This window comes from Rhinopithecus bieti, unplaced genomic scaffold (genome assembly GCF_001698545.2).
Source record: "Rhinopithecus bieti isolate Rb0 unplaced genomic scaffold, ASM169854v2 scaffold_26106, whole genome shotgun sequence".
Lineage (NCBI taxonomy): Eukaryota > Metazoa > Chordata > Mammalia > Primates > Cercopithecidae > Rhinopithecus > Rhinopithecus bieti.
The window spans coordinates 86,533-113,524 of NW_016811748.1; the positions used below are offsets into that span (position 1 = coordinate 86,533).

Below are 26,992 nucleotides of genomic sequence, written 5' to 3' on the forward strand. Positions count from 1 at the left end.
AAGAAGAGAGATTCCAGCTTCGAGTGAGCAAGGGCAGCCATCCGAGCGTCTACAACCCTCCGCATTTATTGAGTAGAAAGAGCAGGGAGGAGGACGTCACGACTGGTCAGCCACGTGATGGATCACAGGTTCACATTATTGCCATCAGACTTTCAGGCGTACCTAATAACAAACACTTGTGCCTGCGGCGTGACTGCCCTCAGCATAACCTCTGTGCAGCAAACGCAGTCTGTTTGCCAACATTCTGCATTTATAAGAAGCAGTTTTGCGGCTTACTCAGCCTCCGGTGGTATCCTGAGCCGATGATGACCCTCACTCTTTCGGCCAACAGGGTATCTCATAGGAATGGAATCATACAATGTTTGCCTTTATACTCATTTCACTTCACATAACATTTTCAAGGTTCATTCATGTGGCAGAAAATATCAGAGTTTCATTCCTTTTGAAGGTGGAATAGTATCATATTGTTTGTATAGATCACATTTTGCTTATGTATTTGTCTATTGATGGACACAACCTTTTGGTTATTGTAAATAATGGAGCCATGAACACTGTTGCCCAATTTTCTGAGTTCATGATTTTAATTCTTTTGAATTTCAAAATAATTTTTAATTTCAAAAATAACTTTGAAATTCTGTTGAATGGTATCTTCAATAAGTTGAGACATATACATTTGTATCTATTTGAGTATTTTTCCCATTTGCTATCAAATTTTGGCCTTTTGTTATAGACACATAAGAATTTTTTTATACATGTGCTGGATATTTTGTTTTCAGTTTTGTTACACATCTGCTAGTTTGTGACCTATCCAAGTGTTTAAATTGTTTGTAAATTGAATTACCAATATTTTAGTTTATATTAGTTCTTTTTGTGTCTTAAGCAATGTGTTCATAACTTAAGAAAATATTATCCTATCTTATCTTGTAAAAGCTCATAGTTTATTTTTTCTTTCTTCACCTTTTAGTTTTTAACTCACCTAAAACATATTTGTGGTATGGTATGTGACCTTGGGCAAATGTTCCATTTTCCAGATGAACAGTTTTCCCAGTACAACTTGATGAATTTATTTTTCCCAGATCTGCAGTGACATCTCTGTCTCCTTTATAGTCACATTCTCCAAGAACTTTGCCTGTTCTAAGTCTCCTCAGTTCCTCCACTGTCCTCTCTATTCGGATATTTACCTCTCATTTCAATGATCCTTTATGGTGGATAAATCAAACCTTTCAGGCCTTATTGTACCGGGCCATCCAGCACAATTTTGTTTGTCTGTTTTCCTTGTTTTTGATATACTGTCTATTCCCTCAACTGAAGATGTGTGTTTTGTTTTGTTGCAATTTTCATCCGTTCTTCAAGTCCACCAAACTGTGGACCTACCGAGTTTCCTAACCCACTGTTTTGTTTTTCCTTTTAAGTTTTTTCTCCTTGTGTCATTTCCCAGGTCTCACTTAGTACGGAGGGTCTCCTTAGCTCAGTAACCTGGTCCCTCTTCTTTTTTTTCTGCGTACCTTTTCTCTTGTTAAGCTCATTGGGGTCTTAGCTATAACCATGATTATATAATATCTACGTATTAATGATTTTCATTCAAAACAAACTTGGCCATTCACCAAACGAACGGATCTGTGCCTCTTTCTTCCCCACCCTAAACTTCCTGCAGCTGTGTCCTTTCCATAGTCCACTGGTTAGGAGGTCCCCAATTTCAGTTGCTCCATCTAAGCCCTTGAGTTGCCCCTGGTGCTTGTCTTCCCTGAAACTGAATAACCAACCTAGTAAACGGATCCCTGTTGGCTCTACCTTCAGAATACACCTAGGTTCCGCCATTTCTGCGGTAATGTTCCTGCCTTCAACCTAAATCCTCTAAGGGTTATTTCTAAAGCCAGGCATTGAAGAAACATCAGATTGTGCCCTTTGGTGATTAAAAACCCATTGTAGCTCCCGTTTATTGGGAGTAAAATCTAAAATTTTTACAGTAACTATAAGGGGGCCTTTTCCATGCTCCTCTCCCCATTACCTCTTAGATGTCTGCGCATACCACTGTTTCCCTCACTGCTCCAGTCATCCTGGCTTCTCACTCTTTGAATAAGCCGTGTACACTCTCACCTCAGGGCTGTCCTTCCAGTTTTGTGGGGTTTTTTTGTTTTTCTCCACGTGGGATCCCTCCCACCCCAACACTATCTTCAGGGCTAAATTCTTTATCTCCTCAAGACCGCTCCAATGTTATCCTTCCAAAGAGATCCAGACTATCGATGACGTTCTAAAAAGCAACCAATATGACCACAGTTTCAGCAATTCTTTCTGTCCCTCAATCTACTCTACTTTTCTCTTTCTCTCTCTACCATTTGACATTCACAGACTACAGAGTTAACTTACTTATTCTGTTTATTATTATTCACTGCCTCTGGGCTACATGGGCAGCTTCATGAGGACAGGCACCTATTTTGCAAACAAATATATCCCAAGGGTCTTAATAGTTCAATAGATGGCTGATCCCTGACATAATGTAGGGATACAGTTCAGACACACCTTCCATCCCTGATGCAATGAACTGATATACTTCACACACACATTCTATCCCTGATATAATGTAGGGATACAGTTCACAGACACTTTCTATCCCTGATGTAATGAACTGATACAGTTCACAGACACATTCTATCCCTGATAAAATGTACGGATAGGTTCAGACACACCTTACATCCCTGATATAATGAGCTGACACAGTTCAGACACACATTTTATCCCTCTGTAATGATGCTAAGCCTAAGAATCTAGGAGTATAGAAACTTTAAGTAAAACCCCCTAGAAACGGACTGCATAGACCACATGAGGTTTGTTGTGAGTTCCCTGTGAATAAGATGGGTCACACCGTAAGATGATAGACAGTATCAAAACTTTGCAAAGTTTACAATTAGTGGTACAGGAGGGGGAGGAAAGTAAGACTTTTTTTCCTTGCTCATCAAAATGTTCATGGCTGGTAACTTCCAACAAAAGACAAATTAGCAACAGAAAAGTGTGGCAAATTTACTTAATAGAAGTTTCAGGAGGCAAACCTTAAAAGCATGATTAGATCATTTAAAAATATGATATGATGGAAATAAACGACTGAGCAAGGTTTGTCTGTTCAGATTCTAGTGGCCTCCCCATGTGATAATTTTTCCGCTCTGGGCATTGGTCAGGGCCCCTATGGAATAAGGTGCTTGTTACCTTCTTTCAGAAGTGGTAGGTCTGAGAATTCTTTTGTGGACAGCTCTCAGGGGAGAAGGGCAGAAAAAAATCAGAAAGTTACCTTTCTACTTCTTCAGTTTTCTCAATTTTCTTCAGCGTATTTGGTATGTCAAGTTTGCATCTGATGAAAAAGCTGAACACTGTAAAATACTTAAAGAGGTGTATTCTGAGCCAATGTGAGTGATGATGACCTGGGGAAAAGCCTCAGAAGATCCTGAGAAAGTGTGCCCAAGGTAACCTCTGTCTCCTTAAAACTTAGGGAAAGAACTTACATGCAAAGTCATAAATCAAAACATGTAAAATATACATTGTTCCAGCCTGAAAAAGCAGGACATGAAGTGGAAGGCTTATAAGTCACAGGTGGATGCAAAGATTTTTCTGACTGGCAATTGGTTGAAAGAGTTAAGCTAAAGATGTGAAGTCAGTAGAAAAAAACACTCGAGTTAAGGGAGTTAAGGTAAGGGACACCATTTGGGGTTCCTCCAAATCAATTCCATTCTGCCACTATCTACAGTCAAATGCTCTAGCCCAAGCTAAACTCCCACGACCATCTGCCACGATCTATCTGGAGATAGTATCAGATCCCACAGGGTGGGAGCTCAGTCCGTTAATACTGCCTTCCATTTCCAGTGTCAATCACAAGCCCCAAGTTGTCCTGTGCTTTTGACCAAGTGATTGTTAATTGGGGATCCCACGGCCCTTCCTTGGGTTCAGTTAGTTTGCTATAGAGGCTCACAGAACTCAAGGAAATACTTTCCTATGTTTACCATTTATTGTAAGTGATATTACACAGGATACACAGAAACAACCAGACGAACAGACGCCAGGGTGAGGTCTAGGAGAGCATTAGAGCTTCTGTCTCTGGGGCATTAGAGCTTCTGTCTCTGGGGCATTAGAGCTTCTGTCTCTGGGGAGTTGGGGCATGCCGCCCTCCAGGCAGGTGGGTGGGTTCTTATCACCCTCCTGTTCAGCTTCATGAGTTTAGCTGTCCAGAAGTTTTCTGTCCTCTCCTTTTGGCCTTTATGTGGAGACTTTATTGAATAGTCATGATCGAAGCATGGACAATTGCATAGAAATATGATTGGACAAAGAGTATGACCTAATGTTGATAGAGTGAGTGGGGACACCCATGAAGGACTGTCTGATCAGATTCTTCTTGGCCTCTCCGTATAGCATTCCCTCCTCCAGGGTATGAGAGAGGGCCTCTTTTGAAACAGAGCTCTTGTGACCTGCAATCAGACAAGGTAGTCAGATAATTTCTTTGTGACCAAAAGTGGGGAAATATTGGATTATATTTTTAGTTTCTAAGGCTTTCTTTGGGGAGAAAAAGAAGCAGGTGGAAAGAGGGAAGGCAAAGATCACAGACATTCGGTTTTCTGAGGCCTAAAGAACCACAACATTGGAACATAACTATGGAATTATGAACCAGAAACCCTAGACAAAAAATCAATATTGTAATCATATCACTCCCTCCCTTTTTGCTTCATCTTTCAGTGAAAGCACAGCCACAGTGACCACAGAGTCTCCCATTTACCATATGCATGGGAAGGAGTCGACTGTCAAAAGACACCTCTTGACACCCTTTAAGGACCCTTGAACCTCCCCAAGGCCCTCTTCAGAGCTCCAGTCACATCCTTGTTTCTAAGGCTGTAGATGAGGGGGTTCAGCATGGGTGTGAGAATGGTGTAAAACACAGAGAGGACTTTGTCCTGGGCTGGCATGTGGTAGGAGTGTGGCAACATGTAGGTGTACATGGCAGCCCCATAGAACAAGGACACCACAGTCACGTGGGATGAACAAGTGGCAAATGCCTTCTTCCTGCCCTCCACTGAGCTCATGCGGTGAACTGTGGTCAGGATTCGGGCATAGGAAGCAAGCACTACAGAGAAAGGAATCAGCAGCATCAAAACACAGCACACATACATCACTGTCTCGTAGAGGGCTGTGTCTGCACATGCCAACTTCAGGACTGCCGGAGCCTCACAGAAGAAGTGGTTGATCTCCCGGGAATTGCAGAAGGGAAAGCTCATGGTGATGGGGGTTAGGAGGAAGCCATCCAAGGAGCCCCCAAACCAGGAACCTGCTATAATCATCCAACAGACCCGGCGGCTCATGAGGACAGGGTATCTCAGAGGGTTGCAGATGGCCACATAGCGGTCATAGGCCATGAGGCCCAACAAGAAAAATTCAGCTCCCACAAGGGTAAGGTAGAGGAAGTGTTGAGCTGTGCACCCCACAAAGGAAATGGTCCTTTGATCCAGCAGGTAATCAACCAGCATCTTAGGCACAATGGTGGAAATGTACATCATGTCAATTAAGGAAAGGTGGCTGAGGAGGAAGTACATGGGTGTATGAAGGCGCAAATCTGTTTGGATCAGGAAGATCATAACCCCATTGGCCATCAGTGCAGTGACGAAGATGATAGAGATGATGGCAAAAAGAAGACCTGAGGTTTCCTTTCTGTCGAACAGCCCCATGAAAATGAAGTCTGTAGAGGATGTGTTGTACTCTTCCATTGATCCTACAATTGTGTTGATATCAGGTAATATCTTCCAAATAAGATGACAGCATTCCCAGGGCAGTAAAATAACAACATTTGAATTAATTGTTAGGCAGCAAACTTTTAAAACTGGGAAGAAAACATTTAAAAAATCATATTCTTGGCACACTGGGACTGATATCTAGCATTTAATCTATTCCAAAGGGTTTTTAAATAAAATTGGTCATTATTAATCAATAATTGCTTAAATACATTGGAGAAGATGATGTCAGCAGATGATACTGTATTACAATGATATACATAACAATGTCTAAGGGTGCATACCATGCTACACAGCAGTTAAACCTACCATGGTCTGGTGTGTGTGTGTGTGTGTGTGTATGTATTACCTTAGATGCATTTAAATTTGTATTATTATTTAATGCGTCTTCGTGTGGTCAGCATCACCACCACTTTCAAAACATCTTTGGTGCTGGCTGTGAGTAGCTCATGTCTTCCATTTAGCTACAAGTATGGGTTATCTACCATTTGGATCACAAGTCACTGTCTACGTCATGAGAGTATACTTGGTGTTAGTTTATCCATGTCCCAGACAAATTATAAGGGATGAAATAAAAAGGGCAACAGAAACTCAATGGAAACTACTCTTGCAAATTTAGACACAAAAAATTAATAAAAGGGGCATTCAGTGTTACTGAATTTTTTTTATTTTCAATTTTAAGATGATGAGGAATTAGCATTAGGATTATGATTAGCATGACCACTGGAAACTAGTATTGGCAATTACTATTCAGAGGAAATACCACAGGGACATAAACCTTGAGCTATAACTCACTGATTATTTTAGAAATTATAATTTTCATAGTTCTTGATAATTGAGAAAAACTGAGTGTGTATTATATAATTTCAGGTTACAATAAAGTAACAAATGTCCACAACAAACTTCATGAAAGTAAAGGATAAATTTTCACGTGTTTTAAGGCTAAACGTGTTTCAAGACAGACATTTTACCAGCATATTTGGGAGTAAAACTGATTAATGCTCCTCTAAATATTCTAAAAATATTAGCGTTTGAGTCCATTGCCCAGAAAAAGAAGTTGCTACTGAGAATGATGATGATGACATCGTGGAGTTTACTTTTGCCAAGTGTCATGCTAAGAAGTGCTTTGTTTCTATCAACTCCCTGATCTTCACAATAGAACTAAGATGTGAGGAGCTGTAAAAGCCGCGTTCACCAGCGACAGCATCGAGGGTGATGTGTTGTGGTCACGGGGTCTGTTCGTGCGAGGAGTGTCTGGACTGGAGTCTCGATTCATTATATGTTCATACACATCCATTGTGTATATGGGAGGCTTTATATGGGGACAGCAGCTGGACAGTTCCTGTAATTAGCAAATAAAACGTACCAACCATGGGAACCTGCTAAATTGTTAACACTGTGTGATGATTAATGTGACTACTGAAAATCAGTCATACTTGAGAGTAGATCACATAAATCATTAGAATCAGGATTGCTGTTTCATGGGTGTAAATTATGTATACAGATATACACATGTATAAAAATGTACACATATATACATATGCATATTATATATATTATATATAGGTATATTTTGCCAATTCAGAATCTTTGGTGTCAGCTTTTATACATTTTTCTGATACTATGTACAATGTCAACATTATTTAAAACTTCCCTCATTTTACTTTTACTTTTTTTAGGTTTCATTAATAGAGCCTATTAAAATATATTTCTAAAGGAAAACTGACCTCCAGTTTATGTCATAGCTTAAATATTAGCAGTATTTCAGCTACTTCCACACTTCCTGCATTTTGGGTTTGACTTTTATGGTGCGATAAGGCAGCAGAAACAGAGGGAAAATCGCGTTGCTTCGCAAAGTCAAATAGCGGCCTCTGCTCTCTGTTCATGCTCACTCCCATTTTATACACACACACACGTATATGTAATAGCACGGGGACATACATCTTGAGCTGTAACTCACCGATTATTTTGGAAACTGGAATTTTCCATAGTTCTGGTAATTAAGAAAACTGAGTGATGGTTTTATACAATTTCAGGTTACAATAAAATCCACAAAAAACTTCAAGAACATAAAGGATGATCTTTTATCCATTTATATATATATAAGTATTTATTTTCATAATCTCCTTCCATAGATTTATATATGTATATATGTAATTCTTCTGTGGTTCTAGCTTTTTCTGTGGCCAGCTAGCCCTGTAGACCTAGCAATACAAAGGTAAATTCTAAAGTGGACTGCATTTCGCAGCCAACTGGCCTTACTTTTCCTATCTGCACACAAAAGGTCTAATTTATCAGAGAACAAGCCCTCCTCAAAGTAAATTATGATTTTAAGTAAATGTTTTGTTAAATGTATTATCTCCTCTCTCACTAGAGTGAGCACAGTAAGTAACTATACTTGTTGAATTTCTCCTGGGCATAGATCATACAGCTTTGCTATGGTTTAGTACACATAAAAATAATCAGAAAATGTTTGGAATGATTCCGTGACTTTATATAGGCATTTGTTTCTGAAATGATGAAGGCAACATACAGTAAAACAAAATTTAGAATTAAATGAATTGAGTTCTTCCTCTGGTCATGACATTAATTAATTCTGTGATCTTGAATTCTCTTCCTAAACACCCTGAGCCTCAGTATCTGCTTATATTAATTGAGATAATGAAACACTCAGGGTTACTTTAAGAATCAAATAAGAAATTGATAGTTACAGGTAAAGATATTTTATGCAATACAAAGTAAAATGTAAGATATCTGCAAATTATTTCAAAACTATTGGTAAATGGGTGTGAATTCTCAATGCCTCATTTAAGCAATCTACATATTCAGCTGAAATCCATGAATTTAAATTGCAAATACCTCCCAATCTTCAGAAAACGTCTGTAAACCCAGGCGCTCCCAGTGAAGTTACATCAGCAGTTAAAGTCTATCTTTTCCCCCAGATATCCTTTGACTTGAAAGAAATGTTACTTAGTAGAAATTCTCAGAAAAAGGTATGCATCGCAATTAAGCTTGCAGAAAATCTAAACACCTTTGAAGAGCAGGAGTATGCTTGGCCTGCAAATTTTGAGAAAATTAGAAAAAAATGTTAATGGATAAAATAGACATAATTTTATTGGATAAAATTTTCTTTTAGGCTTACTTACACTATTTTTTATTGCATAATACCATATACCAATACCATAACACCATACACCATACACCAAGTTGCATAAATCAACACATTTATATTATCCTGACATTTGTAAATATTATCTACTATTTTATAAGGGGTATGTGTTGGTTGAGTAGGGATGGCTGCAAATAATTTCCTCCCACATCACTACAATTGGAACACAGGACACAACGCTTGCCCAGGACTGTGATGATCACCCAGCCCATCCTTTAAAACGAGTGACAACGTAGTTCCTACGTTGTAAGCTGCAGCCTTTGCCTGCTTCCATGTGACCACTGGTGACGTTTTTACCAAAGAAAAGAGCATGCTCCATGCTCCTTCAATGCAGCAGCCTGTTAGGAAGCTCTGTGATAGCTTAGATTAAAGCTGCTTCATGCAGTTTTCTTCCTTGCCCTCTGAATCTGCTTGGAACCAGTTTTCTCTCTTTGCAATATTCAACATTTCATAATGTGAATATGACTACAAGATTATCTTTCCTCCTTCTCTATACCAGTCACACTTCTCCAGTTATTTTGTGCATTCATGTATGAATTTTCCAAAGTGCTCAACTTCCAGGTATTTACCTGGGATAGCTTTTGCAATGTCTATTTTAGAATATAATACCTCAATTTCAACAGATTACTCTAGGTGCGGTTTTTCCTGTACAGAATACACTGGCAACATTACTTTTCTGTTATCCCAGACACTTTGACTCATTATATACACATTCAAACTTACAGTTATCTTTTCATATGAGAAGTTCTCTAGACAGGTCAATACAGTGTTGTGCAATTTTTTAGACTAAATACAAAAATGTATGTTCCTAATTTTTCTGTCTTCCTAAATTCTGTTTAGTATCTCAAAAAGTTGGAATCATTAAGAATGAACTCATATTGAAAGAATAATCATACAATTATTAGATAATAAAGCACTGATGTACTCTGACAATTTGAGTAACTTAGAACCACATTCCTCAACTCACACGTGCCTCCTGACAAGACCTGGAAAGAGACTACACACTAGAAGAAATCCCGCAACTAAAGAGACCTGTGATTTCTGATGAGAGTTTATTTTATGCCTTGGTGTGGTGGACACTAAAAAATTGCTTGTGAATCACTGGCAAAGTGGATCTGAGAAATCCAGGTGTCTGCACATTCTTTGAAATCATTGTGGAAGAAAGGATTTTTAAAATGCTTGCACGTTTGACAGTCAGGCAACGAGTCTGTGTTTGAGATTAGAACGCCTGTAGGAGTCTGCCTTACGTCAGCTCTGTGTCTTTAATGCAAGCATCTTCAACTCTCCAGTCATCAGTGTTCTTATCTGTAAAATGAAGGCACGAAGACAAAGACAATGCACCATTCAGAGATTCAGGAAGCCTGGTTCATAGTCTGTACTTTAGAAACCAAGAGTAAGTACAGGTTTTTCCTTTAGGACTTCGTGCCTTTCAAACAGTATTGTCCTTATCCTATCTAATTCATAAGACTAAGGTTTGCTTAAATTATCTTTTAAAAAACAAGCAGCAACCATTTAAGAAAAGATTCTTTGCACTGTTACACTCAATAGCATCCTTACACCTGAGATTTACAATACTACAATACTCACTCCATGTAATTCCCACAGAAAATCAAACAGGCAATCTTCTTCTCAATGCACTTGCATTTGGCATGGAGGGAATGGCACAGTCATTCCTCTTTATACCTGTATCTGAGATTTCCAGCCCAGGAGTTGCAGACAACTCTGCCTCAACTTTCTTAGATTCAGTTTACGTAAATATTGTTTATGTCATATAAACAATGTAAATTAAGTCAGACCACAATGAAATGTTCTGGAAACCCAGTCATTTGCATATGCACCAAATATTTAAAGTTCTACTATGAGGGGGAGTCAGTCTAGGTGCTCATCAGCATTTGGTTTGTCACCTGTGAAAGTCCGGCATAATTCCAAAAGACCTGGATTTTCATTAGGGGAATAGGAAGAGTAGAACAAACAAAGAGTGAGTATAAGTAGAGTAGAAACTCCTAGATGATCCATATTAATTGCCTAATTTTACTCAAGGATTTTGCATCATTTAGACAAAACCTTAACTATTAAATCCAATTATTTAATTTCCAAAGAGCTTCATAAAATATCATATTCATGTGTTCTATATGATCTCACATTTCTCATATCTCCTCTCATCCATGCAATCTGAATGCCACCCACTCACAACAGCATGTGACACACATCACTAAGTAGGAATCAAGGAATAGAATACACATAATTTTCATAAAAATTGTCCAAATATCTAATTTTATCCCAAACTGTATTCCATCAAAAGATGATTATCTGTCACTCACAGAGAGCTGAATCTCTCAGGATAGCCAGAAGGTTATGTATAATTTAGTAAATCAAAAACTTAGTGGCAAACTACAGGAACTTTACGTAACTAAACAAGCTATGAAGAACTAAGACTTTTTAGAGGGTTGAAGGTGGTATTTTGCTAGAAGGAAAAATGATCAGATTTAGTAGACTTAAATTCTCTTCTAGCTTATACCGAGAAGAAAACACACAAAGCAATTAACAGGCAATGGTATCCACAACAGGAAAACCTTCAACACCTAGGCCATCTGGATGCCAAAATGCTGTCAGCATGTTACCCCTGAAGATCCAGTATGCACAGGTTTCTAATCTGGATTTATGAACTTGGCATGACTGAAGGTATCCTTAGCAACTGATGATGGAGTTAGGACAAAGAGAGACATGCAACAAGTTTATTAGGGGCTATTCTTGTAATATAACTCTGCAGAAGGAAGTATTACTAAGCCAAACAAATAAATGCCACCTTAGAAATCCTTGAAACAATTTGCATTGCCAGGACAAACTGCATAAATTCTCCAGCCTTCTAGAAACATGTAATACTGCCTGTTTCTTATTTTTACAGGGAAATATTTAGCAACTAAAGAGGGATAACAGGTCTGAAAAACTAAACATGCAGGAAGAAAGCAGCAGACCAGTAAAGAATGCAGTATTATTCTGGGTGTTCTGCTTTTGAGATCCCTGGCGCCACGAGGGAGCGCCCAGATTGAGAAGAGGTATGAGTTTAAATAGTTTTCTTTGACGGGACATGAATGAAGTGCTCTGGGAAAGCGCAATTTCCTTCCTTTTGGATCTCAGGAGACTTTAATGAGACTGACTTATTATAGCTAATGAGAAGTGTACTGATGGGTGGAGAAGAGTGAATGTTCAAGTGACAAGGGCTTTGAGAACGTGTTTCTACTCCTGTGCTTCAAAGTGTAAAACTGATTTCCTGAGTGTTTCATCAGAAAGTTCTGCCAGCAGCTCTTCCTCACAGAGAAATGTGGCAACAAATGTGGAAAGCCATTAAAAAGATTAAAAGTAGCTTTATTTCTGTTATATTTTAGTAACAAAACATCTGTTATGCTTATTGGTAGCTTAATAATTATTATTTTGTTTGAGCATGAAGGTAATGCATACCCATCGGGAAAAACATAATACCAGAGAGGGTTATCGAAAACATACCATATAGATGATTATCCTTACAAAATTGCACTTATACTGTATGTGTTGGTGTGTATGTATGTTCGTGGGTGTGTATGTACCAGCACGCTACAAGAGCTTTATGTAACTAAACAAGAGGTAGAGAAGCAACAGAGACATGCAGAAACTTAAACACTATAAATATATATGGCATTTATACAACATGTGTGTGATGAGTGTCTGTGGGTTTACATGTAATTTCACAATTTGCATTGTTCACAAAATACACCATAAAAAGTGTCCCTGATGTGAAATATTTTCCCAAATGTAGCATGCAATAACCCCAAAGTATTATACTTTATGGGCATGCTCAATATTATTTAATTAATGCTCCATTTTTATAGCATGCATACAGTTTTAATTTGGGGGACTAAAATAATGTGCTGATTAAATCCTTACATCTAATTTGAGTACAGATTTTGGACGGTTTCCTCATTAACTCTTCCTCAGTCAACATTATTTAATTCATTTGTGTGAATATTTTTCAAGTTTTGATTTCATCAAGTTGCACCTCAAAAATACTATTGTGTCTGCCATTGGCAGGTTCTTGGTCTCGCTGACTTCAAGAAAGAAGTAGCGGACCCTGCGGTGTTACAGTTCCTAAGGAGGGTGCATCTGGAGAGTTCTTTCCTCCCACGGGTTCGCGGTCTCGCCGGCTTCGGCAGTGAAGCCCAGACCTCCAGGGCCAGGCTACAGCTCTCAAGCCGGGCCACGCCTGGGGTTGCTGATTCCTCTCCGTGGGTTCGCCGTCTCACTGGCTTCAGGAGTGAAGCTGCACAGCTTCACGGTGAGTGCTGCAGCTCTTAAAGGTAGTATGGACCCAAAGTGAGCCCCAGCAAGATTCACTGCAAACACGAAACCAGAGCCCTCCCACGCCGGCACCACAGCGGTAGCCGGGCAGCCGCGGGGGCCACGGCAGCCTGCTTTTATTCCCTTGTCTGGCCCCACCCACATCCTGCTGATTGGTCCATTTTACAGAGAGCTGATTGGTCCGTTTTGACAGGGTGCTGATTGGTGCGATTACAATCCTCTAGCTAGACATAAAAGTTCTCCAAGTCCTCACCCCACTCAGGAGCCCAGCTGACTTAGACTAGTGGATCCTGAGCCAGGGATCCTAGAAAGGTTGATTACTGTCATTAACTTCAAAAAAAAAATTTTTTTTTTTTTTTTTGAGACAAGAGTCTAGTTCTGTCTTGTCCAGGCTGGGGTGCAGTGGTAGGATCTTGGCTCACTGCAGCCTCCACCTCCTGGGTTCCAGTGATTCTCCTGTCTCAGCCTCCTGAGTAGCTGGGACTACAGACATGTGCCACCAAACCCAGCTAATTTTGTATTTTTAGTAGTGATGGGGTTTCACCATGTTGGATAGGCTGGTTTCAAGCTCCTGCCCTCGGGTGATCCATACGCCTTGGCCTCCCAAAGTGCGGGAATTACAGGCGTGCACCACTGCACCCGGCCAACTTTTATTTTTACTATTCATTTATTTAACTTCTTTTTTAAAAATTATTTTATTTATTCATTCCACTTTATTTGAAATTCATGGCGTACAAGTGCCTGAGTATATTGTGTGATGCTGAGGTTTGGATTATAAATGATCCCATCACCCAAGTATTGAGCATGGTACCCAATAGTTTTTCAACACCTACCCCCCTCCCTTCCTCCCACCTCTGGGATCTAATAGTTGCCATCTCTGTGGCCAGGTGTTCAATGTTTAGCTCCCATTGATGAGTAAGAACATCCTGTATTTGGCTTTCTGTTCCTGTGTTAATTCACTTAGGATTATGGCCTCTGGCTCTATCCATATTGCTGCAAGGGACAGGATTTCATACTTTTTTAATGGCTTCATAGTATTTCATGGTGTATATGTGCCACATTTTCATTTTTCTTTTTTGTGTTTGCCACATTTTCTTTATCCAATCTACCATTGATGGACAACTAGGTTGATTCCATATCTTGCTATTGTGAATAGCATGATGTTTAACATATAAGTGCATGTGTCTTTTTGGTATAATGATCTACTTTCCTTTGGGTATATACCCAGTAATGGGATTACTGGGTCAAATGGTAGCTCTGTTTTAAGTTCTTTGAAAAACCTACAAACTGTTTTCTACATTGGCTGGACTAATTTACATTCCCACCAACACTGTAAAGGTCTTCCTATTTCTCCACATCCTCTCCAGCATCTGTTGTTTCCTGACTTTTTGATGATTACCATTCTAACTGGTTTGAGATGGTATCTCATAGTGGTTTTGATTTGCATTTCTCTAATGACCAGTGATGATGAGCATTTTATTATATGTTTGTTGGCCATATAAATGTCTTCTTTGAAAAGTGTCTGTTCATATCCTTCACCTACTTTCTGATGGAGTTGTTTGTTTTTCTCTTGTAAATTTGTTTAAGTTCCTTGTAGATTCTGGATATTAGCCCTTTGTCAGATGGATAGATTGCAAAAATTTTCTCCCATTTTATAGGTTGTCTGTTCACTCTGAGGATAGTTTCTTTTGCTGTGCAGAAGCTCTTTAATTTAATTAGATTCCATTTGTCAATTTTGGCTTTTGTTGCAATTGGTTTTGGTGGTTCAGTCATGAAGTGTTTGCCCATGCCCATGTCCTAGATGGTATTGCCTAGGTTTTCTTCTAGGGTTTTTATGGTTTTAGGTCTTAAATTTAAATTGCAATTCATTTTGAGTTAATTTTTGTATAAGATGTAAGGAAGGGATCCAGTTTCAATTTTCTTCATAAGGCTATCCAGTTTTCCTAACACCATTTATTAAATAGGAAATCCTTTCTCCATTGTTTGATTTTGTCAGGTTTGTCAAAGATTAGATGGTTGAGCAACCCCAAGACATGTAATTGTCAGATTCTCTGAGGTTGAAATGAAGGAAAAAATGTTAAGGGCAGCTGGAGAGAAAGATTGGGTTACCCACAAAGGGAAGTCCATCAGACTAGGAGTGGATCTCTCTGCAGAAACCCTACAAGCCAGAAGAGAGTAGGGGCCAATATTCAACATTCTTAAAGAAAAAATAATTCAACCCAGAATTTCATATCCAGCCAAACTAAGTTTCATATGTGAAGGAGAAATAAAATCTTTTACAGACAAGCAAATGCTGAGAGATTTTGTCATCACCAGGCCTGCCTTACAAGAGCTCCTGAAGGAAGAACTAAATATGAAAAGGAAAAACCGGTACCAGCCACTGCCAAAACAAACCAAAATGTAAAGGCCATTGACACTATGAAGAAACGGCATCAACTAATGGGCAAAATAACCAGCTAGCATCATAATGACAGGATCAAATTCACACATAACAATATTAACCTTAAATGTAAATGGGCTAAATGCCCCCAATTAAAAGGCACAGACTAGCAAATCTGATAAAGAGTCAAGACCCATCAGTGTGCTATATTCAGGATACCCATCTCGCATGCAAAGACACACATATACTCAAAATAAAGAGATGGAGGAAGACTTACCAAGCAAGTGGAAAGCAAAAAAACAAAACAAAACAAAACGACAACAAAAAATGCAGGGGTTACAATCCTAGTCTCTGATAACATAGATTTCAAACCAACAAAGATTGAAAAAGACAAAGACAGGCATTACACAATGGTAAGGTATCAATGCAACAAGCAGAGCTAACTATCCTGAATATATATGCACCCAATACAGGAGCATTCCAATTCATAAAGCAAGTTCTTAGAGACCTACAAAGAGACTTAGACTCTCACACAATAATATGGGAGACTTTAACACCCCACTGTCAATATTAGACAGATCAATGAGATAGAAAATTAACAAGGATATTCAGGACTTGAACTTAGCTCTGGACCAAGTGGACCTAATAGACATTTACAGAAATCTCCAACCCAAATCAACCAAATATACATTCTTCTCAGCACCACATAATGCTTATTCTAAAATCAACCACATCATTGGAAGTAAAACACTCCTCAGCAAATGCAAAAGAACAAAAATCATAACAGTCTCTCAGACCACAGGGCAATCAAATTAGAACTCAGCATCAAGAAACTCACTAAAAACTGCACAACCACATGGAAACTGAAAAATCTGTGCCTGAATGACCACTGGGTAAATAATGAAATTAAGACAGAAATAAGTAAATTATTTGAAACCAATGAGAACAAAGACACAATGTACTAGAATCTCTGGGTCACAGCTAAAGCAGTGTTTAGAGGTAAATTTATAGCCCTAAATGCCCACAGGATAAAGCAGGAAAGATGTAAAATTGACACCCTGCAGGAGCAAACAAATTCAAAAGCTAGCAAAAGACAAGAAATAACTAAGATCAGAGCAGAATTGAAGGAGACAGAGACACCAAAAAACCCTTCAAAAATTCAATGAATCCAGAAGCTGGTTTTTTAAAAAGATAAACAAAATAGAATGCTAGGCAGACTAATAAAGAAGAAAAGGGAGAAGAATCAAAGAGACACAGTAAAACATGATAAAGGGGATATCACCACTGATCTCACAGAAGTACAGACTACCATCAAAGAATACTATAAACACCTCTATGCAAATAAACTAGAAAATCTATTTTATCCCTTTCTATAGGTTGTTTGCTTACCCAGTTGATAGTTTCTTTTGCTGTGCAAAAGCTCTTTAGTTTAATTAGGTTCCTCTTGTCAATTTTTGTTTTGGTTGCAATTGCTTTTGAGGATTTAGTCATAAATTATTTCCCATGGCCAATATTCAGAATGGGGTTTTGTAGGCTTTCTTCTAGGTTTCTTTATTTGAGTTATTATATTTAAATCTTTATTTCACCTTGATTTAATTTTTGTATATAGTGAAAGGCAGGGGTCCACTTTCATTCTTTTGCATATGGCTGTCCAGCTATTACAGCACCATTTATTAGGTAGGGAGTCCTTTCCCCATTGCTTGCTTTTGTCAACTTTGTCAAAGATAAACAGGGTATAGATCTGTGGCTTTATTTCTTTGTTCTCTATTCAGTTCCATTTAGTCTATGTGTCTGTTTTTATGCCAGTACAATCTGCTTTGGTTACTGTAACATTATAGTATAGTTTGAAGCCAGGTATTGTGATGTCTTTAGCATTATTCTTTTTGGTTAGGGTTACTTTGACTTTTGGCCTCTTTTTTGGTTTCATCTTAATTTTAGAATAGTTGTCTCTACTTCTTTGAAAAATAAAGTCTGTAGTTTTCTATGAATGACATTAAATCTGTAGATTTCTTTGGGCCATTTTAATGAGAGTAATTCTTCCAACCAGTTAGCATGGAATGTTTATTCATTTGTTTGAGTCTTATCTACTTTCTTTCAGCAGTGTTTTGTGGTTCTCCTTGTAGAGATCTTTCACCTCTGTGGTTAACTGTATTCCTAGATTTTTTATTTTTGTGGCTGTTGTAAATGGAATGGAGTTCTTGATTTGGCTCTCAGCTTGAATGTTATCAGTGTTTAGAAATGTTACTGAATTTTGTACATTAAGTTTGTTTCCTAAGTCTTTACTTGAAGTTGTTTCTCAGTTCCGGGAATCTTTTGGCAAAGTCTTTTGGTTTTCTGGGGGTATTGAATCGTATTATCAGCAAAGAGACATAGTTTGCCTTCTTCTTTTCCTTATTTAGATGCTTTTTATTTCTTCTTGCTGTGCGACTGCTATGCTATAAACCATTCAATGGCACTTATGGGTAAGAGCTGACTGCAGCCAATGTGGCACCCCATGCCTTAGAACTCATCCCTATGTCCATCCTGGCTAATTAGTTTACATCACTCTTCCCACAGAGCCTGCATGTGACCTCAGAAAAATCCTCAGCACAGCAATCCAGAAACCCAGCAGTGATCTTTGCAACCAGCATGTACCAAAAACTCATCAGTTTGACAAAACTACCTTGAATTCTCCTCCTGCATTAATAATTCTCCACATTTCATTTGAGCATCATTTTGAATGCCTGATGGTTGTCAGGCTGAATATCTCTGGACAGGTCCTAGAAGGCACCAGATTTCCATTGCTCTATGGTCCCCAATCATTCCACCTACACTCCTTCCCATGCATGGTCCTGCGTTTTTTAATGTAAAACCATTGACTTCTTGAGAATATCAATTCATATCAAAATCACTCTATGTGCTACACAATGCCTACATACTTCTAAAGTCTAGTAATAAAATGACATATGTATGACATTACGAATTTCATAACAAAAACCTTTAGAAATGTTTGCTCACGTCTTCCTCAAGTTTCCAAAAGGGTTGTGGGCATGACTTGATTGTTGCCATGTTTAACTTTGTTCTGAGGGAATCAACAACCATATCTAAGAGAGTATCCTATCACTTTAAGTAGAAACCAGGCTAAGGCAACAGAGTCGTCCAAATGGTCGACTGAGTTCCTGGAGAGCTAAAAGACAAATCAATCCTCCTTTCTAGCCATACTAATTCTTCCTTGAGCTCACAATTATGCTTTTGCTAGCTGGTTCAACCAGAGGAAGCACAAGTTTCCGACACAAAGAGTCAGGCTGAGTTTTGAACTGATTTCCTGCAGGGATGGCCAAATGGCTCACAAATGGCTTTGCATTTCCTTCCAGAGGCTGAATAATCTGAACTTGAGATGAATTAAACAATGATGGGTCCATGAATAATCAAATTCTTCATTAAAAATTCACCTCATTCTAAAAAGGCCTTCTGCCTGCAGCAGCATCCATCTTTTAATAGGTTTTGGTTGTCTGGTGGTGAGGTATATATAGACATTTTTCCCCTCTTCCATATAAGATATGCATTTCCAGTGTTTTTCTTATATATGCAGAATGGGGAAAGGAATGGCTAAGTTGGAATGAGGGGCTCCTAACATATGCCCCAAGCATAAAACTAATTAATATTTGGCCCATGTTCTTCTAACTTTCCAGGAAATATTGAGCCTCACTGCTCCCAATGTCTTCAAAACAACATATGAATCCAAACATCCCCAAACAAGACCAATTAGGTTAACAAACTTTTATTATTTCAACCCCAACCCGCATCCTAACTTCCACAAACACCACAGTTCTTTGATGGGAACTACAATGATTTACTGACTGAAATCCAGTCAGAAATATAGTAATCAGAGAGTTATATAAATTGTTAGAAAACTTTGAAATGAAATTTTGTATTTTATGGACAATGAGGTTCACCAAATTTTAACTGATCATTCCAGAGAGTTTTTATCCCCTCTCTTCCCCTATTTGTTAACATCCGGCAATTAAGGGTAAGTACATTTGTTACATGAAGAATCAATTTTGATACATTATTATTAACAGTTCATATTTTACATAAGGATGCAAGTCTTTCTTGTTTCCTGGAGTTGTATTTTTTTCTAACAAGAAGCACATAGTACCATGTAACCATAATATTCATGTAACATTAATTACTGTTCGTAATAGAATAGTTTTCACTTACTCTAAAAGTCCTCTGTGCTCTGTCTATCCCATTCCATCTCTCTGACCCCTTGCAACACTTATCCTTTTTCCTGTCTCCTCCACAGTTTTGTTTTTTCCAGGATGTCATGGCATGCTGGAATCACACAGTTGTAGACTTTTCAGATTAGCTTCTTTCACTGCACAATATGCATGTTAAGTTTCCTCCATGTCTTCCAATGGCTTGTTAAAATCATTTATTTTTATCACTAAATAATATTCCCCACTGTAGGAAATGTGCACACTTTATCCATTAATTCTGAAGGACGTTCTGATTAAAGCATGTTTTTGGAATGTATGAATATATCATACTATGAAACGTAAGTTTTCCAAATCAGCAGAGTTAATACCGAGAAACACAATTGCCAGATCATATGGTAAGATTATGGTCAATATTGTAAGAAACTGTCAAACTGTATTCCAAAGTGGCTGTACAAGAGTGTTCTTTTGTGTGTAACGGATTGATAGAAATGAAAGAAATTGTAAAAACTGAATACAAAAGTCAATCACCTTTTCAAAGAATAGCTGAAATATTGACTAATATTTATAAAATTTTATTGCATTCATCATCTTACTTGATTTTAAAATCTTACAAGAAAAAATGTATGTATTAAATCAAATTTTATAAAAAGAAAAGTTGGTCCTCAGAAGCATTGAATGATTGGCAGAAATTCCCATGGTGTTTATGTGGAGCTGAAACTGATGACCAGTTCTTATGGGCCAGCCCCCTGCTTCTCTCTGACTTGTGGTTTTTGTACCTCAACATCTTCTTGGTTGGAAATGCTCCCTCATACTACCTGGCACATAGTGTTCTCCAAGACAGTCTGACAAGATTGAGGCGATGTTGAGCCTCCAGCTGAAGAGCCTCGGAAAAGCTGTTCCTGGATTTCAACTGAAAACCCTGCTCAGTTCGGCAAGACCAGGTCTATTTTCTTGATTAAGTGCTCAGCCCAACACCAAGCTGAGCTGTTCTATTTGGCTAAATATTTTGTCAAATACCCAGCAGCTTTTTTCAGTACAAAACGAGGTGTGGCAACGTTTCCTTCACCCACCATCTCCAGTGCCTGCAGAACATCCCTGAACCCAGCTTGGATTTTGTTAAACCAATGACAGTACAAAGCCTGGCATAGCAGCTGGTAGAAGTGGCCTGAGGGGTTTGGGATGTGGTCCTGGTTTCACTACTGTGCCTACAATTTAGACCAAACATTTTCTCTCCAATTCTTAGCCACTTAAAAAGAAATCATACTAAGTGTATAGAACACCCTTGACATAGCCAACTCCATCTTAGAAAAATACTCTATATTTCATAGGGCACTTTTCCAACAAGGATAAGATGTGTTGTCTACCAAACAACAACAACAAAAAAGACTGTATCCAACCAGAAAAGGACTCAAACAAGCACACTCTTCCATGATCAGTTCTCGTGGGAGGACTCTGTAACTGTCAGAGAGCAGGTCTTTAGCAGCTCGAAATAGGATCAGTTCTCACCAGGGGACTCACTATGTATGATGTGCAATATTGACTGACTTGTGGAGTGGCTTGAGTCTGTGCCCGCGGCTCTGACTACCCAGTGAATGAAAAGTACTAAGGGGAGTGGCCCCCTTGGGAACTCCATGTAGCCCAGGCTGGCTTTTGTGATTGGAATAGCATCAAGAAAATCCTGACACTGTGAAAACCCTGACACTGTGAAAACCCTGACGCTGTGAAAACCCTGACGCTGTGAAAACCCTGACGCTGTGAAAACCCTGACACTGTGAAAACCCTGACATTGTGAAAGACACGAGCATTTGTGGTCCTGGTTATTTCTAACCTTGCACCGCTCATGACACTAAGTCATTTACAAGGGGTTTCCAGTTCTAATTTTCAGATGAAAAGCTGGGTACTTCCTTCCCACTTTGCAGTGTTATCCAATGCAAAAGCCAGTGCTATAGAGAAGGAAAAATATGCTGTCCACTACTTTTTTAAAAGAGAAAACTTGATAGAAATAGTTCCAACAACACTAACATCTACACAGGGATCCCCAAAGTCTAAAAATGCTAGTGAATTAAAGAAGCTGAAAAGTGATTACAGAAACTGCTAGTTAATAGGACATTTTTTTCTCAACTACCTTTTGCTGTGTCTTCCAATGTAAGTTAGATGCCATATTAAAAAAATAACATCACAGACTCCCTCCCCCATAAAGGTTTAGTCTTGGCATTTCTACAAAACACAAGAATCATTGTTTTTAGTTCCAAATGTAGATAAAGGAGGAGTGTTTTCAGTTGTTACTCAAAGAAGAGATATTTGGATTTTCTAAATCTTGGTGTAAGTATGTAGATTTTTCTTTTACAGTTTTATGACAGTTTAGTCTCTTTCATATGTCTTTCGAACCTTGACATCCCTACACCTTTGATAAGCCAATTGATGGATTGTTTAAACAATATAGTCAAAATCACCAGTTCTTATGGAGCCATTGAAGATGGGCAGAATATGTCATGTTAACTCAACATTTGGGGGCATTCATATACACGAACTGCAATCGGAGAAGTGATATGAGAGAAGACTTGGAATCGGTAGAAACAAAAGAATAAACACGAGTGGTGTTTCTAGAACTCTGGTATTGTTTGTGTGTGACTGTTACAGCATCTTCACATTTTGGATGGAAGTACTGCTGGATACACCATTTAGCACAGCTGGTATTGGCAGTTCCTGTCAGCATTACCCATGGTATCCATGATGCAAGCCCATATATGCCTAAACAGGATGTGGAGGTTTTAGAAGATCAGAATTCTTTCCTCATCACACCACAGGTCCCTTAACATCTTGCCACAACTCTCTTCAAGGCACCCATCACATCCCTGTTCCTCAGACTGTAGATGAGAGGGTTTAATAAGGGGGTGAGGATGGTGTAAAAGGCAGAGAAGACCTTATCTTTGATTGGGGTGTGGTAGGATTGGGGAAGCATATACGTATACAAGGCAGCCCCATAGAATAATGTCACCACAGTCATGTGTGAGGAGCAGGTGGCAAAGGCCTTCTTCCTCCCTTCAGCCGATGTCATCCGCTGCACTGTGATGAGAATCCTGGTGTAGGATGCAGTCACCACCGAGAAGGGGATGAGTAGCATTGCAACACAGCACACGTACATCACTGTTTCATAGGCGGTTTTGTCCCCACAGGCCAGCCTCAGCATGGTGGGTGCCTCACAGAAAAAGTGATTGATTTGGTGAGAGGCACAGAACGGGAGACTCATGGTGATGGGGGTGAGGAGAAAAGTGTCCAAAGCTCCGCCGAACCAAGAGCTGGCCAGGATCATGCAGCAGACCCGCTGGCTGATGAGGACAGGATAGTGCAGTGGGTTGCAGATGGCCACGTAGCGGTCATAAGCCATGAGCCCCAGCAGGAAGAATTCAGCCCCCATAAAGCCCATGTAGAGAAAGCACTGAGCAGTGCAGGCGATGAAAGAGATGGTCCCCTGGCCCACGAGATAATCTACCAGCATCTTGGGCACAATGGTGGAGATGTATAATGTGTCAATGAGGGAGAGGTGGCTGAGGAGGAAGTACATGGGGGTGTGGAGATGAGGGTCTATGTTAATCAGGAAGACCATGACCCCATTAGCTATCACGGCCATGAAGAAGATGGCACAAATGACACCGAAAAAGAATCCTGAGCCTTTACCGTGAGTGAAGAGCCCCATGAGGGTAAAGCCACTGGACAAGGTTTCATTGTTTTCATTCGTGGTAGTGAGTTTGACCTGGAGGCATAAGAAGAGAAGCGGGGTCAACAAAAATGACAAAAGATAAAATAAATTCACTTAAACATGTCTGTGTAAACATTATGAGATGAAAATTTTTTATGTAGCTAATATGAAACTTTTTTTTTGGTGTGGTAGATTTGTAGCTTCTTTTTTCTTGGCTATTTCTTTTGATGAAGAATAATTTCTACATTAGGATTCCATGGGATGAAGATGAATGAATGTTTGCCAATTGATATTTGGCTTAAGGGAGTTTCATTATGACTGAAGAAAATTTGGGCCCTAGAAAGGATCCTTCATTTGGAGTTGGCTCCATTTATTTAAAATGTGGATACAACTGCAAGACAATTGATCCAATATATTCAAACAACCCAAGAAAATAATTCAATAGGCCATTGGAGCAAATTGGGAATTTCTGTGATAATTTTAAAACCTACTAGTCCCATCCAGAAATAACCATAAATTGTAGACACAGCTGAAAACTAAGTTAAACTGAAATAAATATGATTACATTATCTACCTGATCACTGGCCATTCTTATGTGTTCCTTCATCATTTGTCACTTTCTCATTCATTTGCACACCAAATCTTTATGGAGAGAGTCCTGTGCAGTGTTCTATGCTCTGGGGATACTGTAGTAAATAAAAGGAATATGAATCATGTGACTTACATTCTAGTTATGAAATAGGCACAGTAAATCACATGTGGGAACCATGGTTCCAGGTAATGCAAATAAGTGTTTTATGGAAAACTTCAACACAGACAATGAAAGATGAAAGAAAATTCATGTGAAGATTTAGGGCTAGGGTGTTCCTACAAAATAAACAGCAAATGTGACATCCCTAAAGCAAAAAGTAGTTTGGGATAGTCAGGAAACAAAAGTCAGTTCAGGGAGAGAATTACCAGTGATGAAGACAGTGAGATATTAGGGATCAGTTCTGCAAGGTATGCAGGCCGGGATAAAGAGGACAGAATTATTTTCTAAGTATTATCAGTAGAATTGAGTTGCAGTTTGTAACATATAACAGTTTAACTTTAACATGTTCATTATGATCTTTTTGTTTTTTTCTTTTTGTCTCTTTGGTACATTTAAGCCATTTTTTTTGTTTTGCTTAGTGTTGTATTTTGTGGGTCTTGAAGGTGTCACAAGAGGGGAAACTCATCTGGTTTAGACTGGGATAGACCAGGTTGTGCTTTCTGTCCTAATATCCCCCTCATTTCACTCAAAAGCTTCCTGATTTGGTTGGTCAGTTGTAAGCCTTGGAGATGGTGACTGAGTGAAATGGATAAAAGATCTTATAGGCCAGAGGCAGGAAACCATACACAATCTTAGAGAGCTATGGGTGGTGCAGTCACATCTTGAATATACGATGAATATAAGAACATCTTTTAAAAGTTTCCTCATCATTTTAACACTCTTTAAAATCTGACGTGGTTTTTGAATTCTTGAGCACTTCTGTGTGCACTCAGGTATTATACGAAACAGAGAGGCAGATGACGCAGCAATAAGTTCACAGAGGTGGCAGCCAGTTTCTAGGACACCGTCGTGGAGTAGGGGGTTGCTCGATTCTGAAATACTTGCACTGAGAATGCTTGTTTGGGGTTCTGGCTTCATCATTTGCAATGTACCCTAATGCATGTTACTTAAAATCTTAGAGCCCGTTTCCTGGTCTATAATTAGGATATCACAGGAAACTTAAGGGATGTTGTGATGATCAAACATCATGTAACATATGCAAAGGACCACAGCTGAGTAAATTCAAATGCTAATCTATGGTAAGCTGTTGTGCTTGTGAGATAATGCTGATACTGAGGACACAATTTCTTGCCAAAGGCAATATTGCATTTTGTAGCTACTGTGTGTATACCATAGGCACAAACAATAGGAGATACACTATAAAAAACACATGTCGCCTGTTGAACACTAGGGGATACACTCTGAAAAGCACGTGTCGCCTGTGAACACTAGGGGACACACTCTAAAAAGCACATATCACCTGTGAACACTAGGGGACATACTCCAAAAAGCACGTGTCGCCTGTTGAACACTAGGGGACACACTCTGAAAAGCACATATCGCCTGTGAACACTAGGGGACATACTCCAAAAAGCACGTGTCGCCTGTTGAACACTAGGGGACATACTCTAAAAAGCACGTGTCTCCTGTTGAACACTCAGGGATGCACTTTTTAAAAAGCACATGTCGCCTGTGAACACTAGGGGACATACTCCGAAAAGCCACGTGTCGCCTGTTGAACACTAGGAGACATACTCCAAAAAGCATGTGTCGCCTGTTGAACACTAGGGGGACATACTCCGAAAAGCACGTGTTGCCTGTTGAACACTCAGGGACGCACTTTAAAAAGCACGTGTCACCTGTTGGACACTAGGCAGGGTTCCAGGCTTGTGCACTGTCTTCTGAATTATTTAAAATAATAAAATCTCAGAACATTCTTCCTGATCATGCAAATAATTGCCATTAGAGGAATCTTTTAGCAAGAGATATGGACTTGTAAAAGACTAGTTTCTGGGAAAACTCATTCCAGGAAGAAGACTGTCATTTCCTAAGTTCACTCTCAGATTAAACAGTGAGGATCAATATGTTAGGTAATAGCATTACATGAACAACTAGGGCCTAAAAAATAGTTTGCAAGTGTCTACACATTCTCCAGGGAGGCCTGTTTCAACTTCTGAGTACATGCTCACAAAACCACAGAAACGACTCAACTTTTTATCTACAATGAAAATTAAAAATCTTGGGACACAGGAAAAGATGAACCCTGGTGACTCCTCGGTAGAGAAAAGCCTCTTCAGTTTTGGCCAGCACATGTACAAGGTCTCTCAGGGTGTGAACCACTCAGAGAAAGGACTGACTGTGCATCTCTGTGCCAGGTTTTCTCTGCAGCAGGGTCTGCTTCTCTGCTTTCCCCATTCTTACCCTCCCCTAGCCAAGAAGTTGTGAAGAACAAGGGTAGAGTGTTGCAAGTAGACCAACAAAGGAGGTTCTTGAAGGAGTGTTCTCAGCACAGTGACTTCATTTAGGAAAGTGAGAAATACACAGACAGAAGGAAAAATGCAAGCTAACAAGAAATCGAAACTTTTCCTTTCTAAGTTTTTCCTTCTCTTTCAACAAAACTTCAAACATAACTGCACAGTTTTGCTTACCAGTTTAGAAGAGGCTGAGTGGATTAGGTGGTGAGGGGAAAAGGGGCTGAAGATTTGTTCTGCCCACTATCCATCCAGAATGCAGATCCTCCATCTCGTGGGTAGAATCTCATCTAATGAGCTCCTCGTGACGACCTGATGAATTAGAAGGAGCTTCCTGCAATGTCAATGGGAGCAGAAACAGACGACAACGTTAGGGAACACTTCAGGAGAGGGTGAACACACTCAGGC

General features: G+C 39.2%; 2 protein-coding genes across 2 annotated transcripts; both read right to left on the reverse strand.

Annotated features, from left to right (window-relative positions):
- Positions 1-4,781: 4,781 nt before the first annotated feature.
- On the reverse strand, positions 4,782-8,669 carry LOC108544039 (olfactory receptor 2T1-like). Its single transcript, XM_017894965.1, is given in 2 exon segments — positions 4,782-5,771; positions 8,622-8,669. A coding segment is annotated over 1 exon segment (957 nt). The 5' UTR covers positions 5,739-5,771; positions 8,622-8,669.
- Positions 8,670-22,260: 13,591 nt separating this feature from the next.
- On the reverse strand, positions 22,261-26,898 carry LOC108544038 (olfactory receptor 2T6). The gene is made up of 3 exons (XM_017894964.1): positions 26,762-26,898; positions 24,117-24,228; positions 22,261-23,596 (listed from the first exon to the last, which is right to left on the reverse strand). The coding sequence occupies exons 2-3, from the start codon at positions 24,150-24,152 to the stop codon at positions 22,655-22,657; spliced, it is 978 nt and encodes a 325-aa protein (XP_017750453.1). The 5' UTR covers positions 24,153-24,228; positions 26,762-26,898; the 3' UTR covers positions 22,261-22,654.
- Positions 26,899-26,992: the final 94 nt, after the last annotated feature.